Source organism: Erythranthe guttata, chromosome 5, assembly GCF_056151865.1.
Source record: "Erythranthe guttata isolate IM_541 chromosome 5, IM_541, whole genome shotgun sequence".
Taxonomy (NCBI): domain Eukaryota; kingdom Viridiplantae; phylum Streptophyta; class Magnoliopsida; order Lamiales; family Phrymaceae; genus Erythranthe; species Erythranthe guttata.
In genome coordinates, this window is record NC_142537.1 from 18836057 (window position 1) to 18858891 (window position 22835).

General features: G+C 41.5%; 5 protein-coding genes across 9 annotated transcripts; 2 read left to right on the forward strand and 3 right to left on the reverse strand.

The window, feature by feature from the left end:
- Positions 1-109: 109 nt before the first annotated feature.
- On the reverse strand, positions 110-4332 carry LOC105963567 (DEAD-box ATP-dependent RNA helicase 15). 2 transcript variants are annotated; one of them, XM_088818203.1, is made up of 12 exons: positions 4185-4332; positions 3937-4063; positions 3636-3736; positions 2914-3086; positions 2518-2749; positions 2289-2407; positions 1710-1766; positions 1447-1631; positions 929-1073; positions 751-834; positions 604-667; positions 110-490 (listed from the first exon to the last, which is right to left on the reverse strand). In XM_088818203.1, the coding sequence occupies exons 2-12, from the start codon at positions 4050-4052 to the stop codon at positions 480-482; spliced, it is 1287 nt and encodes a 428-aa protein (XP_088674329.1). In that variant the 5' UTR covers positions 4053-4063; positions 4185-4332; the 3' UTR covers positions 110-479. The 2 variants fall into 2 exon arrangements, with proteins under 2 accessions (XP_088674329.1, XP_088674330.1); XM_088818204.1 differs by having other exon boundaries at positions 2914-3189; positions 4185-4272.
- Positions 4333-4668: 336 nt separating this feature from the next.
- Positions 4669-5856, reverse strand: LOC105963601 (SPX domain-containing protein 1). Its single transcript, XM_012988021.2, has 3 exons — positions 5465-5856; positions 5195-5321; positions 4669-5099 (listed from the first exon to the last, which is right to left on the reverse strand). The coding sequence occupies exons 1-3, from the start codon at positions 5750-5752 to the stop codon at positions 4732-4734; spliced, it is 783 nt and encodes a 260-aa protein (XP_012843475.2). The 5' UTR covers positions 5753-5856; the 3' UTR covers positions 4669-4731.
- Positions 5857-6123: 267 nt separating this feature from the next.
- Positions 6124-9365, forward strand: LOC105963568 (phospholipase D alpha 1). 3 transcript variants are annotated; one of them, XM_088818195.1, is made up of 5 exons: positions 6124-6287; positions 6385-6526; positions 6663-6734; positions 6852-8733; positions 8830-9365. In XM_088818195.1, the coding sequence occupies exons 2-5, from the start codon at positions 6431-6433 to the stop codon at positions 9264-9266; spliced, it is 2487 nt and encodes an 828-aa protein (XP_088674321.1). In that variant the 5' UTR covers positions 6124-6287; positions 6385-6430; the 3' UTR covers positions 9267-9365. The 3 variants fall into 3 exon arrangements, with proteins under 3 accessions (XP_088674321.1, XP_012843430.2, XP_012843431.2); XM_012987976.2 differs by having other exon boundaries at positions 6148-6287; positions 6393-6526; XM_012987977.2 differs by having other exon boundaries at positions 6229-6287; positions 6401-6526.
- A 454-nt stretch (positions 9366-9819) lies between these two features.
- Positions 9820-12578, forward strand: LOC105963569 (EIN3-binding F-box protein 1). Its single transcript, XM_088818205.1, has 2 exons — positions 9820-10221; positions 10423-12578. The coding sequence occupies exons 1-2, from the start codon at positions 10197-10199 to the stop codon at positions 12315-12317; spliced, it is 1920 nt and encodes a 639-aa protein (XP_088674331.1). The 5' UTR covers positions 9820-10196; the 3' UTR covers positions 12318-12578.
- Positions 12579-12921: 343 nt separating this feature from the next.
- On the reverse strand, positions 12922-16216 carry LOC105963570 (TPX2 (targeting protein for Xklp2) protein family). 2 transcript variants are annotated; one of them, XM_012987983.2, is made up of 9 exons: positions 15753-16216; positions 15003-15204; positions 14645-14923; positions 14487-14536; positions 14300-14359; positions 14125-14224; positions 13962-14033; positions 13768-13878; positions 12922-13691 (listed from the first exon to the last, which is right to left on the reverse strand). In XM_012987983.2, exons 2-9 carry the CDS (start codon positions 15192-15194, stop codon positions 13287-13289), a joined length of 1269 nt encoding a protein of 422 aa, XP_012843437.2. In that variant the 5' UTR covers positions 15195-15204; positions 15753-16216; the 3' UTR covers positions 12922-13286. The 2 variants fall into 2 exon arrangements, with proteins under 2 accessions (XP_012843437.2, XP_012843436.2); XM_012987982.2 differs by having other exon boundaries at positions 14487-14539.
- Positions 16217-22835: the final 6619 nt, after the last annotated feature.

Sequence of the window (22835 nt, forward strand, 5' to 3'; positions counted from 1 at the left end):
TCCTAAAAACGTGGAGTTATAGTATATTCTTAAAACTCAAACATCAATTACAATCCTCTATTTCTAAAAACATGTTGAATTGTGTAGATTCCATCAATAGTTATTTGTATTATCAAAGAAAAACAGTCCAGATGATTTTTCATTTCAAAAATAAAAGAAAAGGAAAACTATATACAATAGCAATGAAAAAAATATAGTTCAAAATAAAGCATATACGCATGTACCATCCAACTTAGCAATGAAAGTCAGGCAACACAAAGGGTTGACTAATCAAACAATCCACAAGAGCTAGGGAGCAAATAAAATACAACGCACATAATTTGCATCAGAAATGAAATATGCATACGAGTTTCTTAGCTATCCCAAATGTAACAACAGTCAACTTTTTCTCTGAATATAAATGGATCAGATACCGGACATAATTCAATAAACCACAAGTAACTCTCTACACCCCTGCAGACGGTGTTTCTTCACAGGGTCTAAGACGGCACTGCATCAAATAAAGAGAACATATTGAAAGGATGATCAAAATTTGAAAAAATGTATAGTCCTGATAGAAAACAGAAACATAACATGCCCTAGTGAAAAGTAGGGGAGGCTTACTGTATGTAGAAGTGTCAATCTGCTCAGGCAGTTCTTTAATATCAACTTCAAACCTTTCTTGAACCTGGCAAGTTCATAGGAGTCAATCTCATAGAATGCCGGCAAATAAGAAAATTGACAAATCAACCAAATATTAAAATAACAAACCTGATTTAGAACATCTGAATCAGAAGCTGATGAAACAAAAGTGATGGCAAGCCCTTTGGTACCAAACCTTCCCGCTCTACCCACCTACCACAGACAAATAGTAAGATATTAGAACTAGACATTCAAATCCAACAAAAAACCTTGTCTATGCGAAGGAAAATCAGCAACAAAATTATACCCTGTGCAGATAAGTGTCAGCTGAATCTGGCATATCATAGTTAATGACAATGTTCACTCGTTCTATGTCAATTCCTCTTCCGACCAAATCCGTTGCTACAAGAATCCTTTTGTGCCCTTCTTTGAATGACTTGTACCGCGTCAATCTGCAGCGGGAGCCAATTCAGGACAACATCAATCGAGGCAATTCAAAATATAGTAATACACTATCCAGCTTTTAGGAGAGACAATATCCCGTCTTCTGTTACTAACAATACAATTATAGTATTGCTGCAATAAGTATTGCAGTTTTAAATTCTCATTATAATCTCGACACAAAACATAGAGTCCTTTGGTATGGCAACTTTTATAAACATCATTACCAAAGATCGATTGATTACACAGAACCCATGTTCTTAACAGAGCTGGCTCCATTCATACATCTATGTGATAGTTGAGCGAATAAAGGAACCAACAACAAATCTAAGAGAGTCAACAATCGCTTGTCAAATACAAAAGGTTAAGATAAGTCAAACGAACCTCTCTTCCTGGGACATGCCAGAGTGAATGCATATAGACGGAAAATTACAGTCCACAAGCAACTTGTTCAGCTCAGCAGCTCTACTGACGCTTTTAACAAAGATGACAACTTGATTGAAGTCCAATGCATCAAGAAGATCGTTCAGCTTTCGGTTTTTCTCTAGCTCACTCAATTTGATGTAGTGCTGAAATTAGGGAATTACCAGTAAGGAAAATATAACTTAAAAATGCTAGAAAAAATAATTCAAATGTCAAAGACAAACCTGTACAAGACCATGAAGTGTCAATTTCGCCTCGTCATCCACGTAAATCTCCATAGGCTGAAAGGAAGAAATGGCACAGTAAAGAAAATTAGGAGCCCACGAGAAGCTAATTGTATCCAGTATGAAATGAATTGATGGACGAACATGCCCCGAATTGAGGTTCTGGTCCATCTGCATCAACTCCTTGCAGACTTTACCAGTCAGAACAACTAGTGTCACCACTTCTGCTCTAAATAACTACTTATCCAGCAACATATGAAAAAAAAACTTCCCACACCACTCCCTCTGATTTTCTACTCTATAAAGTGAAAAGTTAAAACAAAAAGGAAAAAAAAAAAGATTAAGTGCAAAAAGCCGACTAATGGAGCACCAGCTAGAAAACTACACCACTCCATGCGCCCAAATCTACCAACCCGTTCCACATGAATCATCAGGTGTCAGATGGATAGATAAACACATGACATGGCAAGCATACAGTGCTTCAACAACTGCATTTTCGACATGTCACTTGCAGAAAGCTGGAGTAAATGAAATATGGTAGACTTCAAAATTCAAGTAGGACTGGCCACAGGACATTACATCTTGCATAAATTTCTTGCAGATAGGTCGAATCTCCTTGCTGAGCGTAGCAGAAAACATCATCACTTGCTTATCATGAGGTGTCATTTTGAATATCTCCTGCACATCTCTCCTCATATCTGAGGATATACAAAATGACTGAGTAAGTAAATACTGTTGTTCTTCCAGCTGATTTGATGGGGAAAAAGAGGTTGTCATGATAAAGTTCAATAATTATGGGCAGACATACCAAGAGACTCGAGCATCTTGTCACACTCATCCAGAATGAAATGCCTCACATTTTTTAAAGAAAGGTCCTTCTCTCTTGCTAGAGCAAGAATCCTCCCAGGAGTCCCTACAACAATCTGGGGACACTCGTTCTTCAGAATATCTTTGTGGTTTTTTATGCTGACACCGCCATAGAAAACAGCAGCTTTAGTGTCTGGTAAGTACGTGCTGAATCGCTCGAATTCATTACAGATCTGCAAAATATGGAACAGTGAACCCACAGTAAGCAAGGTGCATATTAAAATGATTAGAGACGTAAACGTGAAGAGAATATCGGATGATGTTATTCCAAGAAACATCAGTGTCCAAACTCTAATATAAATGCAGAATCAAAATTGACCATAAGTAGGATTCATGCCTGATAAGCCAGTTCCCTCGTATGACATAGGACAAGAGCAGCAACTTGACCTGCAATGGGTTCAATCTGCTGCATTGTTGACAGCACAAACACAGCAGTTTTCCCCATACCAGACTTTGCTTGGCAAATAACATCCATCCCCAAAATTGCTTGAGGTATGCATTCATGTTGAACTGATGATGAACCAAAGAAATTTGATGCAAGGAAGCCTCAGTTTCAATTAAAAAAGGTTTTACCATTGAACTTCTCCAGGGTAGAGTGATAGTAGTGAATTACCTGAAAACAGTAAAAAATGTTGCCAAGTCAAATATCTACAGTGATAATTCACAAAACGAACCAACAACAAAAGAAGGTTATCACAGACCAACAAAAGGACAAGACCATTTACACAACAAAGATTGAATGAACAAGCTTCCTTGAAATTGAAAGCTTATTTAAGAAAGTATAATAAAATGTATTCATTACATTCTCCTAGAAGTATGGCAACTGAAATCATATAGCTTCTAAGTCTGATTTCAATTCTACATACTTCACCATCAACATGAAACAATATGAATTTGCTGGAATTCAAAAAAGTATATAATTCAAGCCAATAACATTTGATGTATAATTCATCAGGATGTTTAGTGCTAAGAATAAACTGAAATAATTGTCCCAAACTACTTGCACGGTAATATAAACATAATCAAGTGTGCAACTAAACAACTGGAAACATATCTTGCCTTCAGATGGATGTTCAAATCCCGAATCAACGATAGCTCGTAAAAGCTCTGGCTTCAAAAGGAAGTCTCTAAATCCTGAACTGTGGATCCCTACGTAGCCCCTGTGATACAGAAGATGCAAAATAACTCAGTCAATCATTACATACAACAAAAATCTTCCAATATAACTTAAACTGGAAAAGATCATATAAACTTTGAGTTTAAACATATACAAATAGTAAATAAAAAACACGTGAAGGTCCACAGTAACTGGGAGAAAGATCTATTCAAATAAAGAACAAATTAAATAGGAAAAACTCACTTCTTGCCGGACTCCCCGTTGGCTTTAACGGTAACCGAATCAGGGGCTTTTTCTTCTTCCTCCTCGTAGTCGAGAAGCTCTTCTTCGTACGCCTCGTTTTCCTTAGTGTCTCCCATTGACCTGTGGGCTACAGTAAAAAAAAAAACAGATCTGATTTAGAAAACCCCATCTTCCACAATCTTACATTTCAAAGGAGAAAAAAAACATGACGTATGAGCAAATCTAGGGATTGGATTTATTTGGTTTACCTGATGAGTCTGATTGAGAGGATTTGGGGTTTTGTTGGGATTAGGGTTTCGAAATTCTGCAGAGAAAAACGTTAGGAAATAATGGGGAGCGATAGGGTTGAGGCTTTATAGTTGAGAGGAAGGGGTATGTGAAATTGGCGGTTATGTCCTCCGAAGAATGTGATAATTACAGGAGCGCCCTTCTTTGAATTCGGTATAGTCGGTCCTTAACCGGCCCAAACAAATAAACGCTTATGGGCCGATGGATCAAGTTGTTCAATTATTTTTTTTTATTTGTTTTTAATTATTTATTATTATTATTATTTTTAATTAATTAAATGATAGAATGACTTTGGTAATTAGTAGGTAATTAGTAAGAAAGTAGATGAAAGTGAAGTTGTGAGAAAATGAATTAATTTTTATCTTTTAAGTCTGATAATAATTCGGCCGATTCTTTTTACTTTCTGAAAATGCTCGTTTCGACAAAAATATTAATTGTTTCGACTAATACATCAACACAAAATTGCATTATTGATTATTGATTTAGAATGGGATTTTACATAATTGATTATTGGTTGATTGGAGGTAAAGAGAAAATGTCAAGTGTGGAGCTTCCACTTCTGATTTCTTTTAGGGTCCTTAAGGCTGATATAGTAAGCCTCAAATACATATTCTCCATGCATTTAATTTCCTCGAGTTCTTCCGGAACTTCGATTTTTTCCGTCTCTTCCTCAGCCGCCGCCTCGTCCGTATATTCCGGTGGGCCCAATTTTTCGTTCCGCGAGAAAATGCGGTAGATCATAATCTCACACTCCTTTGCTAGTTTATTTACTAGCTCGGTCCTGAAGAAGGGCTCGTGTAGAACCTTCCGGATGAAAGGCAGTCGAATCAGATCACCACTTTTCTTGTCATACTTCTTCAAAATCTTAAGCAATCCTGACAAAATGAATGTGAATTCTCATGCATTTGAACTGCAAAAACAGCAACGACTTATAATACATGTGTTGGAGCTAGTAAAAAAAAAAAGAAACCTGTGTAATTAAGAGCACTGTAATTTTCCAACAAAATCATTTCTCCGTGAAAATCGACGAGCTTTCTTCCGACTTTCATAACCTCTTCTCTCGAATCCTTTGCCTCAGCCACATCTTCTTTCAGCATCTATATATGTTCAATCAAAGAGGCAAAAATAAATGAAAAACAGAACAATCATCTTTTCAATTTGCTTTTTTTAACTTTCATCAGCTAGTTAAATACTGCATCCAATTCATTTTGAAGAACGAACCCTAAATTAAATAGCTTACCTTAAATCTGATAACGTACTCTTCCTCTTTATCCATGAAAAAGCAATTAAATTTCTTAATCTCCCTTTCCAAAAGCTTCACAAAAAATTTCACCTCCTCCTTCGATTCATCCATTTGATTATGATCTCGCAATCTGGGGCGTTTAGTAGATCTGTCGATATTATGATCATCCACGATCGGGTAGATCAGTTTCAGCTGCTGCTTCAAATCTTTGTAAGATATGAACTCGTGCTGCCAATCCGGGAATATCTCGTCAAGCAGTCTTCTAAGAATCTTCCAGAATTTCATCTTCGGAGGAGTAGAAGATCATGTCATGTGAGTGTGTAAATCTATGTATGTATGTATATAAATAAGTGAAGCAATAAAAAAATGGGAGAATAGAGTATTGGGTGATGAAGGCGGGAATATGCGAATATCAAACAGAATATATAAATATTCCCCATTGGTTTGACCGGTATGGTTGTTGCTTTCTACTTATTTGCCTTTTAGCCCCTCCTTTTCCTTCTAATTGTCGATAAGAATTCGATGTGGGAAATACGAAATCGAAATTTTAATGATGCTTTGCTTCTCAATTGGACTTGTATTATTAGACATTATAACAAACCTCTCATTGGATTTCTTGATACATGTGTCTTACATTTCCTAGGTAACAAGCCACACTTAAGAAAAAAGTTATACAACTCAATCTTGAAATGAAGGTCAATCTTTAGAATCTTCTGTCCAAGGATATTTATTCTATTATTAAAAGGTTTGTGCATAAATCATCATCTTGCAAAAAGTTGTGACTTGGGAAATTAAAGAAGCTGCTGCATGCCATAATCAGGTTCATGTTCATTTCTGTTATGCTTACAACTTCAGAGTTTGTCTGAATTAATTGCTCTCTTGCATTACTGTGTGTTTTTGGTGTTTTTAACATATAGTACAATAGTGCTCTAGTATTTGTTTCAAGTGTTGAAGGTAAAAAACATGGCCCCACGTTTGCTTCACGGGACTCTTCATGCAACCATATACGAGGCTGATCGGTTACAGGGTCGATTCAACTTCGACTTATGCGGCGGCACGGTATATATATATAAATCTATCTCATCTATTTTTATTATTTATTTCAAGATATATATGATCGATCAATGCAGCTCTCCTAACATTTATATATATTGTTGAAAAAAATGTTGTCGTTCATGGCTAATGATACTTGAAGACTGGCAATCCACAAAAAAGAACAAAGAGATTCTTGTCTCGGTTCAAGAGATATGTTCTCTGTCGGCCTGAGGTACATTCGTTTTACGTAATTTTTGCTGATTTTTTTTATAGTCATTAATCTACTGATATATAATATATGTATATATATGTAAAAGGTGATGGTTAGGAATTATAATAAATTGAGCAGGTTGTTGGTTCCAGAGTGTACGCCACAATCGACTTAGAACGGGCACGTGTCGGAAGAACAAGAATGATCGAAAACGAGCCTTCGAATCCACGGTGGTACGAGAATTTCCACATATACTGTGCGCACACAGTTTCCAACATAGTCTTCACCGTCAAAGACGACAATCCAATCGGAGCAATCTTGATCGGCAGGGCATACTTACCCGTGGAGGACCTCATCAGCGGCCGCGCTGTGGACCGTTGGATCGAAATCGTAGACGAAGATCGATATCCAATCCACGGAGGTTCCAAAATCCACGTCAAACTTCAATACTTCCACGTCTTTCAAGAAAGCAACTGGTCACAGGGAATCAAAACCCCGTCTTTTGGTGGTGTGCCCTACACATTCTTCAGACAGAGACAAGGCTGTAAAGTCTCCCTCTATCCAGACGCACACGTGGAGGAAGACAACATCACGCAGTTCCTCCGTTCGGAGGGCTATTACGAGCCTCAGAGATGCTGGGAGGACATGTTTGATGCCATTAAAGATGCTAAGCACTTGATCTATATAACGGGGTGGTCCATTTACACGAAGATCACGTTGATAAGGGACCCCACGAGGCCAAAACCCGACGGAGAAACGACTCTCGGAGAGCTTCTAAAGAAGAAAGCAAACGAAGGTGTGAACGTTCTTGTGCTTGTGTGGGATGACAGAACCTCAGTCAAGGAGCTGAAACGTGACGGACTTATGGCGACCCACGATCAAGAAACGAGGGACTATTTTCAGAACACGAACGTTCGTTGCGTTTTGTGCCCTAGAAATCCGGACAATGGCCATAGTATATTACAGGGAATCGAGGTTTCGAGTATGTTCACACACCATCAGAAGACGGTTGTGGTGGACAGTGGTGGGTCCCGCGAAGGAGGAGAGAAACGGAGGATAGTTAGTTTTCTCGGCGGAATCGATCTTTGCGACGGCCGTTACGACACGAGAAAGCACTCTGTTTTTCAGACACTAAACACGGTGCACAACGAGGATTTTCACCAGCCGAATTTTCCGGAATCTTCGATAAAGAAAGGCGGGCCACGCGAGCCGTGGCATGATATCCACTGCCGCCTCGAGGGTCCCGCTGCATGGGATGTGCTGTACAATTTCGAGCAACGATGGAGAAAGCAAGTGGGGAATCAGTATATATACTCAATCAATGAGCTGGACAAATTCATAGCTCAGCCAACAGAAGTCAATATCCCTTCTTCATTAGAAGACAAAGAAATCTGGAGCGTCCAAATATTCCGATCGATCGACGGTGGAGCTGCGTTCGGGTTCCCGGATAAACCGGAGAAAGCGGCGGAATTAGGTCTAATCAGCGGCAAAGACAGTGTGATCGATCGGAGCATACAAGATGCTTATATACACGCAATTCGTAGAGCAAAAAACTTCATATACATCGAGAATCAGTATTTTATCGGAAGCTCGTTCGACTGGAAGAAGAAAACGGGGGATAATATAATAATCGAGGATATAAACGCGTTGAATCTAATACCGAAGGAGCTCTCGTTGAAGATAGTGAGCAAGATTTCCGCGGGCGAGAGATTTACGGTGTACGTTGTGATTCCCATGTGGCCGGAGGGTGTACCCGAGAGCGCCTCGGTTCAGGCAATCTTGGATTGGCAGAAGAGGACAATGGAGATGATGTATACAGATATTGCTAATGCCTTGAAAGCTAAAGGAGTTAGTAATGTTGATCCTAGAGAGTACTTAACTTTCTTTTGTCTTGGCAATAGAGAAATCGAAACCCCCGGTGAATATATACCCACCGAGAAACCCGCTCCCGATACGGACTACGGCCGAGCTCAAAAGTCGAGGCGGTTCATGATTTACGTTCATTCGAAGATGATGATAGGTAAATTAAAAAAAAAAAAGTCTAGATTTTTATTACATGCATGTGTGATTTTCTTACATGTTTGTTTGTTTGTTTGTCATGCATGAATACGAAAAGTGGACGATGAATACATAATTGTTGGATCGGCGAATATAAACCAAAGATCAATGGATGGGGGAAGAGATTCGGAGATAGCGATGGGGGGTTTTCAGCCCCATCATTTGGTCAATGGGAACATGCCAGCTAAGGGTCAGATATTTGGGTTGAGGATGGCTCTGTGGTGTGAGCATCTACTTAGAGAAGATGACACGTTTCTTCGTCCGGAGAATATTGAGTGTGTAAGGAATGTTAATGCGATTGGTGATGAGAATTGGAAGTTGTACTCGAGCGAGAAGTTTGTAGAAGATCTTCCGGGGCATCTTCTTAGCTATCCGATTAGTGTGTCGAGTAGCGGTGAGATTAGTGCGATACCGGGTTTCGAGTTCTTTCCGGATACTAAAGCAAAAGTACTTGGAACTAAATCGGATTATCTTCCTCCGATTCTCACTACTTGATCAGACAGTACTGAAATAATGTAACAGTTTAATTTGTTTATAAATGTAACATACGCACACTCCTACGAACCCCGAATACGAATCTACAACACATTAAAACGCTATTATTGACGATCCCCTTCATTCCGGCATTGCTACACGGGGATGAAAATAATTTATTTTCAGTAAGACGACACTAACAGATCGATTCCTTATTAATTATGGAACTAACGAGCGTTTACTTCGTAGTTCATATGCTTGATAATGGCCATTTTCGAAGCGCTCTTAGTTAAGTGAGCTGATATTTCGACTCCTTTACTAGTCGTTTATCCATTTTAAGATTTACGAGATAACGCTCGATCTAAGTCGGGATGTGGCTTGTATTCAATGCAGTAAGAATGTCTTGTATTTTCTGCAATTCCAATGGCTTCTTCATTTCTTCAAGATTTAAAAAAAAAAAAAAAAAAACTCAAAAAAACAAGAAAAAGTAAATAAAAATTGAATTAACTTAATTTCAACTATTGCATTAAAATATCCAAGATTTGGTCTAGGCAAGCAAGCCTAGGAACTTGTGTTTCAGAAAAGAAAGTATAAAGAAAATTAAAAAATTCCATACAGTACAGATACACTGTATGTAAGCCCTAGATCTTGGAATTTGAACAAAAATCTAATCTTCTTACATTGAATACAAGAAGAGATTTTGATTCACTGCATGTAAAACTAGACCCCACCAGTTCACAGCTTGGCAGCAAAAGATATGCACAAGATATTATGACAATACTCAACAGAATCCAACACACACTCAACAGGGTTTCTTCAATGTTCTCTTCTTGCCTTGGATTACTTTTCCTCTGATGCATCTGTTGACCGCGTTTTTCTTGATTGATCTGATACTTTTTGCTCTCGCCGAACTGGAGTTGTCTTTCCGGTGGCTTTCACACTGTTTTTCCTATGTCTAAAGTCTTTGATTTCAGTGGTACGGCCTCATTCTTGATCTTTTTATGATTTTTTTTTTTTTTTAATTTAATCTTAAATTTTCATGGTGTATGCATATAAATGTTATGAATTGTTATGTTGCAATTGCTAAAATTGTTTGTCTTGTGATAGATAAATATTAAGCTGCTTCATCCATTAATGATTGTCCTATGTAGTGAGTTGATATGTATATTTGCTGCAGATGGGGAATTTATCCCAAATCCAAAGGACTCAAATCTGTCATTCACACTTGGTAGTCAAGTGGATGTGTTCTTTTTGCAGCGCAAAAGATCTCGCATCAGCGCTCCGTTTATCGTCACTAAAAAATCAAAGGAGCAACCATCAATCGAAGCTCTGCCCGACGAGTGCCTCTTCGAGATTCTCAGACGCCTACCTGGAGGCCGAGAGACGAATGCTTGTGCGTGTGTATCAAGGCGTTGGCTCATGCTTTTGAGTAGCATCAAGAAAGAGGAAATATGCACATCTAGAACCAGTCAATTCGTGGGGCCCGAAATCCAATCCAATCCTCCCAAGCCTAAAGAGGATGATGATGTCAGCCGTGGTTATCTCTCTAGATGCTTGGAAGGGAAGAAAGCTACAGATGTCAAACTTGCTGCCATTGCTGTTGGAACTGCAAACCATGGAGGTTTGGGCAAACTTTCGATCCGAGGAAGTAATGAAACTCGTGGGCCCACAAACCTCGGCCTCAAAGCCATTTCCCGAGGCTGCCCTTCTTTGCGGGCTCTTTCTCTTTGGGATGTATCATCGGTTAGTGATGAAGGGTTGTGCGAAATTGCAAGTGCGTGTCATTCTCTTGAAGATATTGAACTTTTCCACTGCCCGAATATCACGGATAAAGGTTTAGTTGCTATTGCGAAGAACTGTCCTAATCTGACATCTGTTGCAGTGGAATCTTGCTCGAACATAGGCAACGAGAGTTTGCAAGCTTTGGGTAGCTACTGTCCAAACCTGAAGTTCGTTTCGATCAAGAATTGCCCACTTGTCGGTGACAAGGGAATTGCGAGTCTGTTTTCATCCGCTGGTCATGTCCTGACAAGAGCAAAGCTTCAGACACTCAACATAAGTGACGTGTCTCTTGCTGTCATTGGACACCACGGAACTGCAATGATTGATCTTACACTTGTCGGCCTCCAAAACGTGAGCGAGAAAGGTGTTTGGCTTATGGGCAAGGGTCGTGGTTTGCGAAAGCTGAAATCTTTAACAGTTACTTCTTGTCCGGGAGTTTCCGATTTAGGGCTCGAATCGTTGGGTCAAGGCTGCCCAGATATAAAGACACTCGCCCTCCGAAAATGTCCACGCGTATCTGACAATGGAGTAGTTTCATTCGCCAGAGCTGCCGAGTCGCTCGAAAGCCTTCGGTTAGAGGAGTGCCACGTCATCACACAACGTGGGGTTTTCGGCATTCTTGCAAACTGTGGTAAGAAATTGAAGGCTATTGCGTTAGTCAACTGCTTGGGCAATCGAGATTTGGGGTTTCGATTCCCGTTGACTTCTCGTTGCCGTTCACTTCGATCGCTGACCATCCGAAACTGCCCTGGATTTGGGGATGCTGGCTTGGGCGGTTTGGGTAAAATCTGCCCCAATTTGACACACGTGGATCTCAGTGGCAATAAGGAAATAACCGACGCATGCATTCTACCTCTCGTCGAGAGCTCAGAGGATGGTTTGGTGGAAGTGAAGCTGAGTGGATGTGATAAACTGACAGACAACACGGTCACAGTCATTGCGAAACTTCACGGTGACACTCTCGATCTTCTGAAGCTCGATGGATGCAGGTGCGTCACAGACGCTAGCTTGATAGAAATTGCGAGCAATTGTATGGTGCTGAGTGAGCTGGATGTTTCTCGATGTGGAATAACAGATTCCGGTATCAAAGTCTTGGCCGAGGCTGTGCAGATGAGTTTGCTGACATTTTCAATTGCCGGTTGCTCTTTGGTGTCCGACGAAAGTTTGCCTTTTCTGGTTGAGTTGGGCAAGACTATGGTGGGGTTGAACGTACAGTATTGCGGTGGGTTCACATCTGGCACCGTTGATCTACTTGTTGATCAACTTTGGAGGTGCGATATACTTTCGTGAACTTGAAAGTCGGTGAAGAATAGGAATTTACACTACATGGTAAAAGCTTCAGTTACTGGTCGTAGTTTTTTGGGTCCATGGAGTCTTTGATCGTTGAGTCCACTTTTTTTTATCGGTTCCAGTTAAGGTACTGGTTTTTTTTTTTTCTTCTGCTTTCTTGATCGTCAAGAAAGCAGTTGCAAGAATGTTTACATCATTCTTGTTTACACACCATTACACTTGACTGAGAATCTCCGAAGTGGGCTTTCGATCTTTAGGTCTGTTTAGTGGTCTCGTCGAAATGCCTTTTACATTTTGTCGTTTTAGTTTATCGTGTAGTTTACTGTGGAGAGGGTTGCTTTCGGCAGTTTTACATTAGTTTCGGTTCTGCTATGACTACCTCGTTCGGCTATGAAATGGTTTTTTTTTTTTTGAACTCCGAAGTCTTTAGTTTTGCAGGCTTCTGTTGCTGTGAACTGTCCTAAGTGCAACCTTCTTGTTAATGTAATAAGAACCGTTGCTTGTTTTCAACTGTGTTGATGAATAAAAAGCCAGTGTTTTGTTTGTGTAAATTTGTGACAGCAACATCATTAAATACAGCTACACACATTAACAAGGATAGATATCTTGTGTTCATCTGAACATGTAAAAAGGAGAATACCATCCACAAACATCCTTTTACAACAAGAGATCTCGAACCATTTCACAGCAGATATTTCCCCAAAAATTTCACTTCGACTCGGTCGACAATACACATAAATTAAGCCAACAATTCACCACTTTCAGCAAACTTTAAAAAAAGAAGCATACTAAACCAACCATATTTCTTCGTTGCCTAATGGATCGAAATGACAAGCCAACCTTTAATACACCGCCTTCCTCCATGCTTTCGTTTCTTGATTGAACTTTTACGGTACTGAAGGCCAACTTTTAAGACAGAAAGAGAGAGAAAAAATATACAACCTGTGCCAGTGCTATTCGATTCCAAACTCACACTCGCACCAAACCTGTTTCTTCTTCATTAGCTGTGCTTGTCTGAATCCCAGCCTCGATTTTTTCTGTACCAGCAGCAGCAGATTCAGTTGCTTCATCGTTTGTCTGAATCAAAGAATCTTTTATTTCCTTGGGAGTGGTGATTTTACGAGAGGTAGCTTTCTTCTTTTCATTGGATAAGGTTGTATTCTCAGAAGGCAACTTAGGAAGAGACTTTCTCATCGGCTTTTTAACATGTGCAACAGGTGGTGGTGCTTTGTCAAGGTGGTTATTATGTGATATTTTCTCGTCCAAACTCAGCCTACTTGGACGAGCGATGATAGCATCGCTTTCTTCCGAGTCAGCATTTGGAGAAGTCTTTTTCCGACCAAGCTTGGGAGATTTAGCTCTCGTAGTAGGTATCTAAATTCAACGAAAAAGAAATCAGAATTTTCAATATAAAATTTTGTTGCATTCAAGATAGAAATAACATAATTACCTTCTTTAATTCCACCTTTGGAGGCGGAGGCTCTTGATAGAAAGTCGGCATCGGTGTTGCTTTGAATGCCAAACTCTTTCTGAACATTTTAATCTCGGCTTCCTGTGTTTCCTATAAATACAAACAGAATAACGTGAATATCAAAAGTCAACCGCTTAGAATTTTAGTGCAATAGTATCGTATCGAAAGTCAACCTTCGACTTGGCTTGCATATCATTCTTCTCTGCTTCCTTCGCATGAATCTTTTCCTCGAGTTTCGAATAGAACTGCCAAATATAGATACAGGAATATCTCTCAGCTCTATAATCTTCGTGCAAGTAAAGACCGAAAAAAAAGTCAATATAACAGAATACTCACTTCTCGTCTTTTCTCAGCCCTTTCATTGCATTTAAAACTGAAACCATAAGTCGGAAGATTGCCCAGTTTGCGTTGCTTGGAATCTGCAGAAGTAGGACTTCTACGAAATAATTAAGGATAATAAACCAATAAAAGAGAAATGTATATGTGATGTCATAAACCGTAAAAAGGATACAGAGAAGACTCGGAGGTAACAGACGAGCCTTTCTTAAGGGCCTTCAGTTTTGACTCCTCCCTGTCATCATGAAATAACTTATAGTTAACGTAACCTCCGAGAGTAGTTTATACTGTACAACAAGGATATATCAATAAAACTTCGAAATTAGACAATGGAATATAAAAACGAGCAAGAAACAACATACGGGAGTTCTTCCGGTGAAGCTCCACTCGTTGGAGACAGTGTCTCATCCTGCTGCTTGAGATTATAGAAGAATTATGTCAGGCAGACGATAAGACACTAACAAATTCAATGTTAGAAAATAAATATCATCTATAAGTAATTCTTATATAGATCTATCACCTTGGCTTTAGGAATACTATGATTATTTTGGACAGAGGTTACTTTTGGGCTGTCAGCAGCTTGCTTCTCGTTGAACGATTTACTTCTTGTTTTGAGAGCAGAAGTTTTTCCATTTGAAGCAACCGAAGATTTCGACACCTCTTTGCCATCTTTGACCTTGGTCAACCCTGTCAATGCACCTTGTTTGGGAGTTGGAGATTTCCCATTCTTGACCTTGGCTGTAATACCCTTTTGTGGTTTCAAATTTTTAGAATCGCTCGACTCTTTAACAACAATTTCCTATATAACGTGATTCGAAATGTTAACACTCGGGGTTCAAAGAATTTGTCTGAATAAGAAATTTGAAATAATCGACTACCATGGGTGTGGTGTTCGAATGGCTTTCTGGTGGCAAAGAAAGATCTTCTTTGACGGACTGATCGGTCGGCTTCACAGCATCTTCAAGATTAGCACTTAATTCTTCAATGCCCAAACTGCCATTGGAAGCTCCGTTTTCATACTCCACCGCACACTCAGACATGTGAACGATAGTACCGTCAGCAGCCATCATACTTATTCACCTAAAACATAATCATAGTCCAAATCACAAGTCATTCAAACAACATTTTTATTTAAATGTTTCCTTACAAACAAAATCTCAACATTCCCATTCACCTCGAAATTAATTTTTCCGAAAGAAAAGAAACAAAACCCATTTCAGCAAAAACATAGCAAGACATTGCAGATAAAAATCTTGTGCCAAGTAGTAACACAAGCATCAACAGGAGCAGGAACAGGGTATAAACTAGTCAGTTCAGAACTTCAGATAATTAAAACCCATTGAAGAAGAATTCAGCAGCAAACACAGAGAGAGAGAAAAGAAAACGACAAAAAAACGAGGGGAAGAAGAATTGGAGAAGAGCAGCTTAGATCTCTAAAAAATGGTACAAAGATCTCATCTTTACACATTCCAAGATTCAGATTTGAAAACCCATTTGGAATTAGCAAACAGCAGATTACCAAATCCCCAACTCCAGGAAAATGCACGCATTTCAACCCGTGTAACTTCATCTCAACAACTATTAATGAAATGTTAATAATAATGCGGTGAATAAGAAAAAAAAGTTACCTTTCAGAGCATTTGGGAGAAGGAATTCAAAAGGCCATCAAATCAGCAAAAGATCTGAGAGATTGTTTAAATGGGTCTGAATGTTGAATGATCTTCAAGTTTTCCAAGTGCTCTCTCTCTCTCTCTCTCTATCTTTCTCTCTCTCACTCTCTCTCTGGCTTTTGGAAAATAATTTTTGATTTTCTTTTGAGGGGGGTGGGGTAGTTCTTGAAATTGAAAAATTGAATTGAAAGGCTCCCCTCTCTCTCTCTCTCTCTCTCTCTCTCTCTCTCTCAGCAGAGACTTATAGTCAAAGGTGTGTAATTTATATATATATATATGTTGTGGGTTTAGGTTTGTTGTCACAGCGCCATACTTACTTTGTGCCAATAAATAACAAACAAATTAAATAAGAAGCCAGCCAGTCATGTGATTTCTAAATCTTTCTCATCCAATTCCTCACATGCTAACTCTAATTTAATTTAATGTGTATTATTAGGGAGGATGGTTGATATTCAACAAAGGAACACTGCTTTTTGTGTTGTTAATGTCAAAAAGTTTGGAATTGTATAATAGAAACGATGCTTTCATGCATGCATTTGAGAATCATAAAATTGTCAAGTTGGTCTGAGGAATAATTTTATCTTGGATTATATTAAAAGTCATATTTAACTTTATTATTAAACCTTTCTCATCCAAAAAATTGAAATTGAATTAGTTATGAAGAAAAAAAAAACTTTGCCATAGTGGGACGAATATGTAATTAATTATATGGGTTAATTGCAAATCACACCCCTGTGAAATTTCTAATTGTCAAATACCTCCCTGTCAAAAAAAAATTCACAGATATCCCCTTGTGTAACATGTTTTGAAGCACACTGCACCTATTGTCATTTTAATCTTTGACCAAGCATAAAAAGACGAGAATGCCCTGGAGTTTTATTGTAATTAGTAAATCATATTAGTGTTTTAAGATTTTTTTAATAGTTTTTCAATTTTAAACAAAAAATTCAAAATAATAATAATAATAATAATAATAATAATAATAATAATAATAATAATAAAATTAAAAATATATAAAAAAATGAGAATAAGTCGTCTTTGGTAATCTTGTTCAGCAGCACCCCCCACGCACTACCCCACCTTACTGTGCCACCACCAAGCTCACCACCAGTCCACCACCACCACCATCACCAAGCTCACCAGTCACCACCACCACCACCATCACCAAGCTCACCAGTCACCACCACCAACACCACCATATCTTCTTCAGATCCAACCCACAAACCCCAAGCAAAAAATTTCAACATTACATTTAATCCGCTCATTTTAATGGCCCAGTGAAAAAATAAAATTGGCCTATCTCTCGATTTCTTCCTATAAATCTACCAAATATGGAGGATTGGACAATCTTCTCACAATTGAGGTCGCTGCCATGCGACGGCGGTGGGTTGTGAGACCGGTGCGGCGGCGGCAACGGTGATCCTTGGAGTTGCAGAGCCTATAAAGTACTTATGTCAGTGGTTTCTACAGATTTTTTGGGCTATGGGTTCTACAGGAAGATTTTTCTACAGGTTTGACAGGGGTGGGTTTGAGGAAGATGAAGAAAGGGGTGGGTTTGAGGAAGACGAAGAAGGAAGGAGAGGAAAGAAAGAGAAGGGAAAAAAAGAAAAAAAAAGGCTTTGGGGGTGTTTCTGACATTTCATACGCAAAAGGGGAGAAAAAATCGCATTAGCAGCGCGTGAGGGGCACGATTTGTTCCGAGGGGTCTCCATGCCTTGACTTTTGTTACACAGGGTGGCATATGCGAATTATTTTTTGACAGGGGGGTATTTGACAATTAGAGATTTCACAGGGGTGGTATTTGCAATTAACTCTTAATTATATTTACATATAAACCAATCACATCATCATAGTGCAAAAGAAAAGGGATAACAATTTCACCAGTACTAATTAAAGGTTTCTTAATTATTATTTTTTTTGTCTTAATAATCCTCTGCCCTGTCCGAACTAATCTTATCTACTACTACTACTACTATATAGTATATACTAATTAAAATTCAGTACCAAATGATGATGATGATTGATATGCCTAATTGGGCCAACCCAATGGGCCTACAATTTATTTACCTACTGGGCCACGAGCCCAATATCGAAGACCACTATCATCGAGGCCCAATCACCTTCAAGCAAGGTTTGGGGCCCGACAATCTCGACTAAGCTATAAATACACCTTTGAACTCATTCCTTAAGGTACGTCCTATTAACTGAGCAATACTATCAACTGTATTCTCTGGACTATTTCTATGATCAGCACGTCTGACTTGAGCGTCGGAGGGGTTTCCGCCGGATCAACCCCCGGCTTAGTTCATGTGTTCTATGATCGCAGGTACCTCAGGATCATCAAGTTGTCAAGCTACTGATCTGCTTTGCTCTCCCAGTTCATTTTCTACACTACCCCAGGTGATCTAAGTAATTAGCATCATCATTTTGGCGCCGTCTGTGGGAACGATGCAAACCAGATCACGTAGCCAACAAGATCCTCCTGAGGCGTCTGCTCGGAGAGAAAATGACACAGCTAACGACCTCCCACCTTGTGGAGGCTCTGGCTTGCCACCTCCTCCACATCCCATGGATCCGCCTCGCGAGGTTCAGGTGATCCCCCCTCGGGACCAACCACTCGCCGATCCACCACTCCCTGCTCCTCGAATGGTTCAAATAACCGAGGATACGCTTCAACGCATGATAGCAGAAGCTTCAACTCGCGCTGCCACAGAGGTCGAGACCCAATATATCGCCACGATGGGAGCAAATGCTCCCAACGCCATACCAGCACCTGCTCCACATGTGGAGCCACCTATGGCACCACCGACATCGACTCCCTGGGGGCTTACATATGCCCCCAAAATATTTCGCTCGCCAAGGGTTATCGATTCCCTGGGAGCTTACATCTGCCCCCAAAATATTCCGCTCGCCAAGGGTTATCGACTCCCTGGGGGCTTACATCGCCCCCAAAATATTTCGTTCGCCAAGGGTTATCGACTCCCTGGGGGTTTACATCTGCTCCCAAAATATTTCGTTCGCCAAGGGTTATCGATTCCCTGGGAGCTTACATCTGCCCCCAAAATATTCCGCTCGCCAAGGGTTATCGACTCCCTGGGGGCTTACATCGCCCCCAAAATATTTCGTTCGCCAAGGGTTATCGACTCCCTGGGGGTCACATCGCCCCCAAAACATTTCATTCGTCATAGCAGGAGCCAACGCTCCTCCTCGTGAGGCCCCACTGGGTCCTCAACATGATCAATTTCTACTTACTTCTCGAACGGTTCAGATAACCGAAGAAGACCTTCAGCCTATGATCACGGAAGATTCAACTCGTGCTGCCACTGAATCAGTGGCACCATAAATCGCCAAGGTTGGGCATCTCACCCCAGTGGTTCGTGATCGCCTCATCCTAAATGGGGGGCCATCCCATCCTAAAGTTGGGCATCTCATCTCAAGGGTGGTACATCCACTTACCTTTCAACCCCAAGGGGTCTCACATCCCATCAAGTGTTTCACGTCCCTACTTCAAAAACAGAAAAAAGGGTCTGACGCACACGCGCGAACCAATGGCACAACCGTGCGCATCCACCTCAGACCATAGGTCTCGAACGCCTCATCCTACAGTGGGAAATTATCCCCATCCTAAGGTTGGGCATGACCCTTACCTCTCAACCCTAAGGGGGTGCACATCCCATCTCAAGGAACGAAGATAATCTCCATACTAAAAAAAATAGAACATCCCCAAGGGGGTGCACATCCCATCTCAAGGAACGAGGATAATCTCCCTACTCAAAAAATAGAACATCCCCAAGGGGGCGCACATCCCATCTCAAGGAACGAGAATAATCTCTCTGCTTAAAAAATAGAACATCCCCAAGAGGGGTGCACATCCCATCTCAAGGAACGAGGATTATCTCCCTACTCAAAAAATAAAACATCCCCAAGGGGGTGAATATCAACCAAATAAAAAAGAAAAAGAAAAAGAAAAAAGATGAAGAAGAAAAAAAGAAGATGAAGAAAAAATAGAAGAAGAAAGAAGAAGAAAATAAGAAGATGAAAAAAGAGAAGAAAGAAGAAGAAAAAAGGAAAAAGAAAAAAGAAGAAGATGAAAAAAGAGAAGAAGAAAGAAGAAGAAAAAAATACAAGAACAAGAAGAAAAAAGAGAGTAAAAGAGGAAGAATTAGAAGAAGAAAAATAGAAGAAAAAAGAAGAATTAGAAAAAAAAAAAAAAAAAAAAAAAAAAAAAATTGCAGCGAAGCCGAGCCGCGCGCGCGCCAGAGCCGAGCCGCGCGCGCGCCAGAGCCGAGCCGCGCGCGCGACCGAGCCAAGCCGCGCGGCTCACAAACAAAAAAAAAAAAAAAAAAAAGAGGAAGGTGCAGCCAAGCCGAGCCGCGCGCGCGCCCAAGCCAAGCCGCGCGGTTCCTTCATAAAAAAAAAAAAAAAAAAAAAAAAAATCACACGCGCGCGCGCCCTCCTATGCACGCGCGCGCGCCTCCCAAGGCCACCTTGGAGCGCGCGCTCCCACCTAATTGGGCACAACTTTTGGTACTCTCCACCAAATTGCGCTTAGATTTCACCTCGCTTCACCAAATCGCGCGAGAATTTCAACGCGCTCCACCAAATCGCGCGAACTCTTCAACGCGCCTACCAAATCGCGCTCGCTATCAAACGGATAAATAAAAAAAAATTATTTCTCCACGCCATGCCAACGATTAACGCAAGACTACAGCATAGATCTACTCTCAATACGATCCGGTACCCCTTTCTACTTGGCTCCCACATCGTCTCGAGAGTGGGGGGCTTGCGAGACAACTCCCACGAGGAGCCAACTCGCTCAATACTACAACCCGCAGCGAGACAACTCCCACGAGGAGCCAACTCCCTCGGGTCTACGAAACCATAGCGAGATAACTCCCACGAGGAGACCACTCGCTCCGTCCTCTAACCTGTTGCGAGATAACTCCCACGAGGAGACAGCTCGCTCTATCCTACAACACACAGCGAGACAACTCCCACGAGGAGACAACTCGTTCTGTCCTACAACACACAGCGAGATAACTCCCACGAGGAGACAACTCGCTCTGTCCTACAACACACAGCGAGACAACTCCCACGAGGAGATAGCTCGCTCAGTCATATAACCCGCAGCGAGGCAACTCCCACGAGGAGCCAACTCGCTCAGTAATACAACTCGCTCGGCCATACAACCCGTTTCGAGATAACTCCCACGAGGAGACAATTCGCTCAGAGCGACCTCAGTCTGCGCGCTCCTCAGTCGCGCGCCATCCGATGCTCCTACAACTCCCATGCGAGACAACTCCCACGAGGAGCCAACTCGCGCAGTAATACAACCCACCGCGAGACAACTCCCACGAGGAGCAAAACTCGCTCGGTCCTACAACCCCTTACAAGGAAACTCCCACGAGGAGCCAACCCCCTCGGGTCTCAAAACCACAGCGAGATAACTCCCACGAGGATACCACTCGCTCCATCCTATGCCCCGCAGCGAGATTACTCCCACGAGGATACCACTCGCTCCATCCTATGCCCCGCAGCGAGATTACTCCCACGAGGATCCAACTCGCTCGGTACTACAACCGGCAACAAGACAACTCCCACGAGGAGATAACTTGCTCAGTCATATAACCCGTTGCGAGGCAACTCCCACGAGGAGTCAACTCCCTCGGATCCACGAACCCATAGCGAGATAACTCCTACGAGGATACCACTCGCTCCATCCTACGACCCGCAGCGAGGAAACTCCCACGAGGAGCCAACTCGTTCGGTCCTACGAACCCACAGCGAGATAACTCCTACGAGGATACCACTCGCTCCATGCTACGACCCGCAGCGAGGAAACTCCCACGAAGAGCCAACTCGCTCGGTCCTACGAACCCACAGCGAGATAACTCCTACTAGGAGACCACTCGCTCCATCCTATGACCCGCAGCGAGATTACTCCCACGAGGAGCCAAGTCGCTCGGTACTACAACCTACAGCGAGATAACTCCCACGAGGAGACAACTCGCTCGGTACCCCAACCCGCAGCGGGACAACTCCCACGAGGAGCCAACTCGCTCGATATTACAAATCCGTTGCAAGGCAACTCCCACGTGCAACCACCTCGCTCGATAATAAGACTCGCTGCGAAACAACTCCCACGAGGAGACAACTCGCTCAGAGCAACCTCAATCCACACGCGCCTAAATCGCGCATCATCCAATGCTCCTACAACTTCGCTCAAGACCACTCCTACGAGGAGCCAACTCCCTCAGGTCTACGAAACCATAGCGAGATAACTCCCACGAGGAGACTACTCGCTCCGTCCTATAACCCGTTGCGAGGCAACTCCCATGAGGAGCCAACTCCCTCGGGTCTCAAAACCACAGCGAGATAACTCCCACGAGGAGACCATTCGCTCCGTCCTATAGCCCGTTGTGGGACAACTCCCACGAGGAGCTAACCCTCTCTGGTCTCAAAACCACAATGAGATAACTCCCACGAGGAGACCATTCGCTCCGTCCTATAGCCCGTTGTGGGACAACTCCCACGAGGAGCTAACCCTCTCTAGTCTCAAAACTACAGCGAGATAACTCCCACGAGGAGTGCACTCGCTCAATCCTACAACCCGTTGCGAGGCAACTCCCATGAGGAGACAACTCGCCCGAAATTCAATATATAATCGCAAGCTCAAGATAGCACGATTACGACCCTAGAAACACTTAGAAATATTATGGGAATCTACATAGCCTGGCCAGCTTGATTACTCAAATTTATCTACTTGTTTTCGATGGGTCCTTCACTAAAACGTGGCCACGGTCCAAACATACTTACGACCCACGAGGTCTAACAAAGGGCACGATCCCCATATAAAAATCTTGAGAGTCTGATCCCCTCCTCAAGTACATCACGCAGAAGGCTATATGTAAACACATACAAGCAACGCGTCAAAACATTGAAAATGTCGAAAAATAACAACTCCCACGAGGAGAATACTAGCTCCGTGCTACTACATTAACGCGAGACAACTCCCACGAGGAGATAATTCGCTACTACATC

Bases quoted from the DNA above. Each gene is read 5' to 3' on its own strand.
- LOC105963568 (XM_088818195.1), top strand. From the start codon at position 6,431: ATGGCCCCACGTTTGCTTCACGGGACTCTTCATGCAACCATATACGAG. The intron at 6,527-6,662 runs GTATATATATAT...TGATACTTGAAG, and splicing joins TCGACTTATGCGGCGGCACG to ACTGGCAATCCACAAAAAAG. The intron at 6,735-6,851 runs GTACATTCGTTT...TAAATTGAGCAG, and splicing joins ATGTTCTCTGTCGGCCTGAG to GTTGTTGGTTCCAGAGTGTA.
- LOC105963569 (XM_088818205.1), top strand. From the start codon at position 10,197: ATGTCTAAAGTCTTTGATTTCAGTG. The intron at 10,222-10,422 runs GTACGGCCTCAT...TATTTGCTGCAG, and splicing joins TAAAGTCTTTGATTTCAGTG to ATGGGGAATTTATCCCAAAT.
- LOC105963570 (XM_012987982.2), bottom strand. From the start codon at position 15,194: ATGATGGCTGCTGACGGTACTATCGTTCACATGTCTGAGTGTGCGGTG. The intron at 14,034-14,124 runs GTGAGTATTCTG...TATATTTGGCAG, and splicing joins GGGCTGAGAAAAGACGAGAA to TTCTATTCGAAACTCGAGGA. The intron at 13,879-13,961 runs GTTGACTTTCGA...TTGTATTTATAG, and splicing joins ATATGCAAGCCAAGTCGAAG to GAAACACAGGAAGCCGAGAT.
- LOC105963567 (XM_088818203.1), bottom strand. From the start codon at position 4,052: ATGGGAGACACTAAGGAAAACGAGGCGTACGAAGAAGAGCTTCTCGAC. The intron at 3,737-3,936 runs GTGAGTTTTTCC...TCTGTATCACAG, and splicing joins AACGGGGAGTCCGGCAAGAA to GGGCTACGTAGGGATCCACA. The intron at 1,632-1,709 runs GTTTGTCTTTGA...CCCTAATTTCAG, and splicing joins CACTTCATGGTCTTGTACAG to CACTACATCAAATTGAGTGA.
- LOC105963601 (XM_012988021.2), bottom strand. From the start codon at position 5,752: ATGAAATTCTGGAAGATTCTTAGAAGACTGCTTGACGAGATATTCCCG. The intron at 5,322-5,464 runs GTAAGCTATTTA...GAACATATATAG, and splicing joins AGTACGTTATCAGATTTAAG to ATGCTGAAAGAAGATGTGGC. The intron at 5,100-5,194 runs GTTTCTTTTTTT...TCATTTTGTCAG, and splicing joins CAGTGCTCTTAATTACACAG to GATTGCTTAAGATTTTGAAG.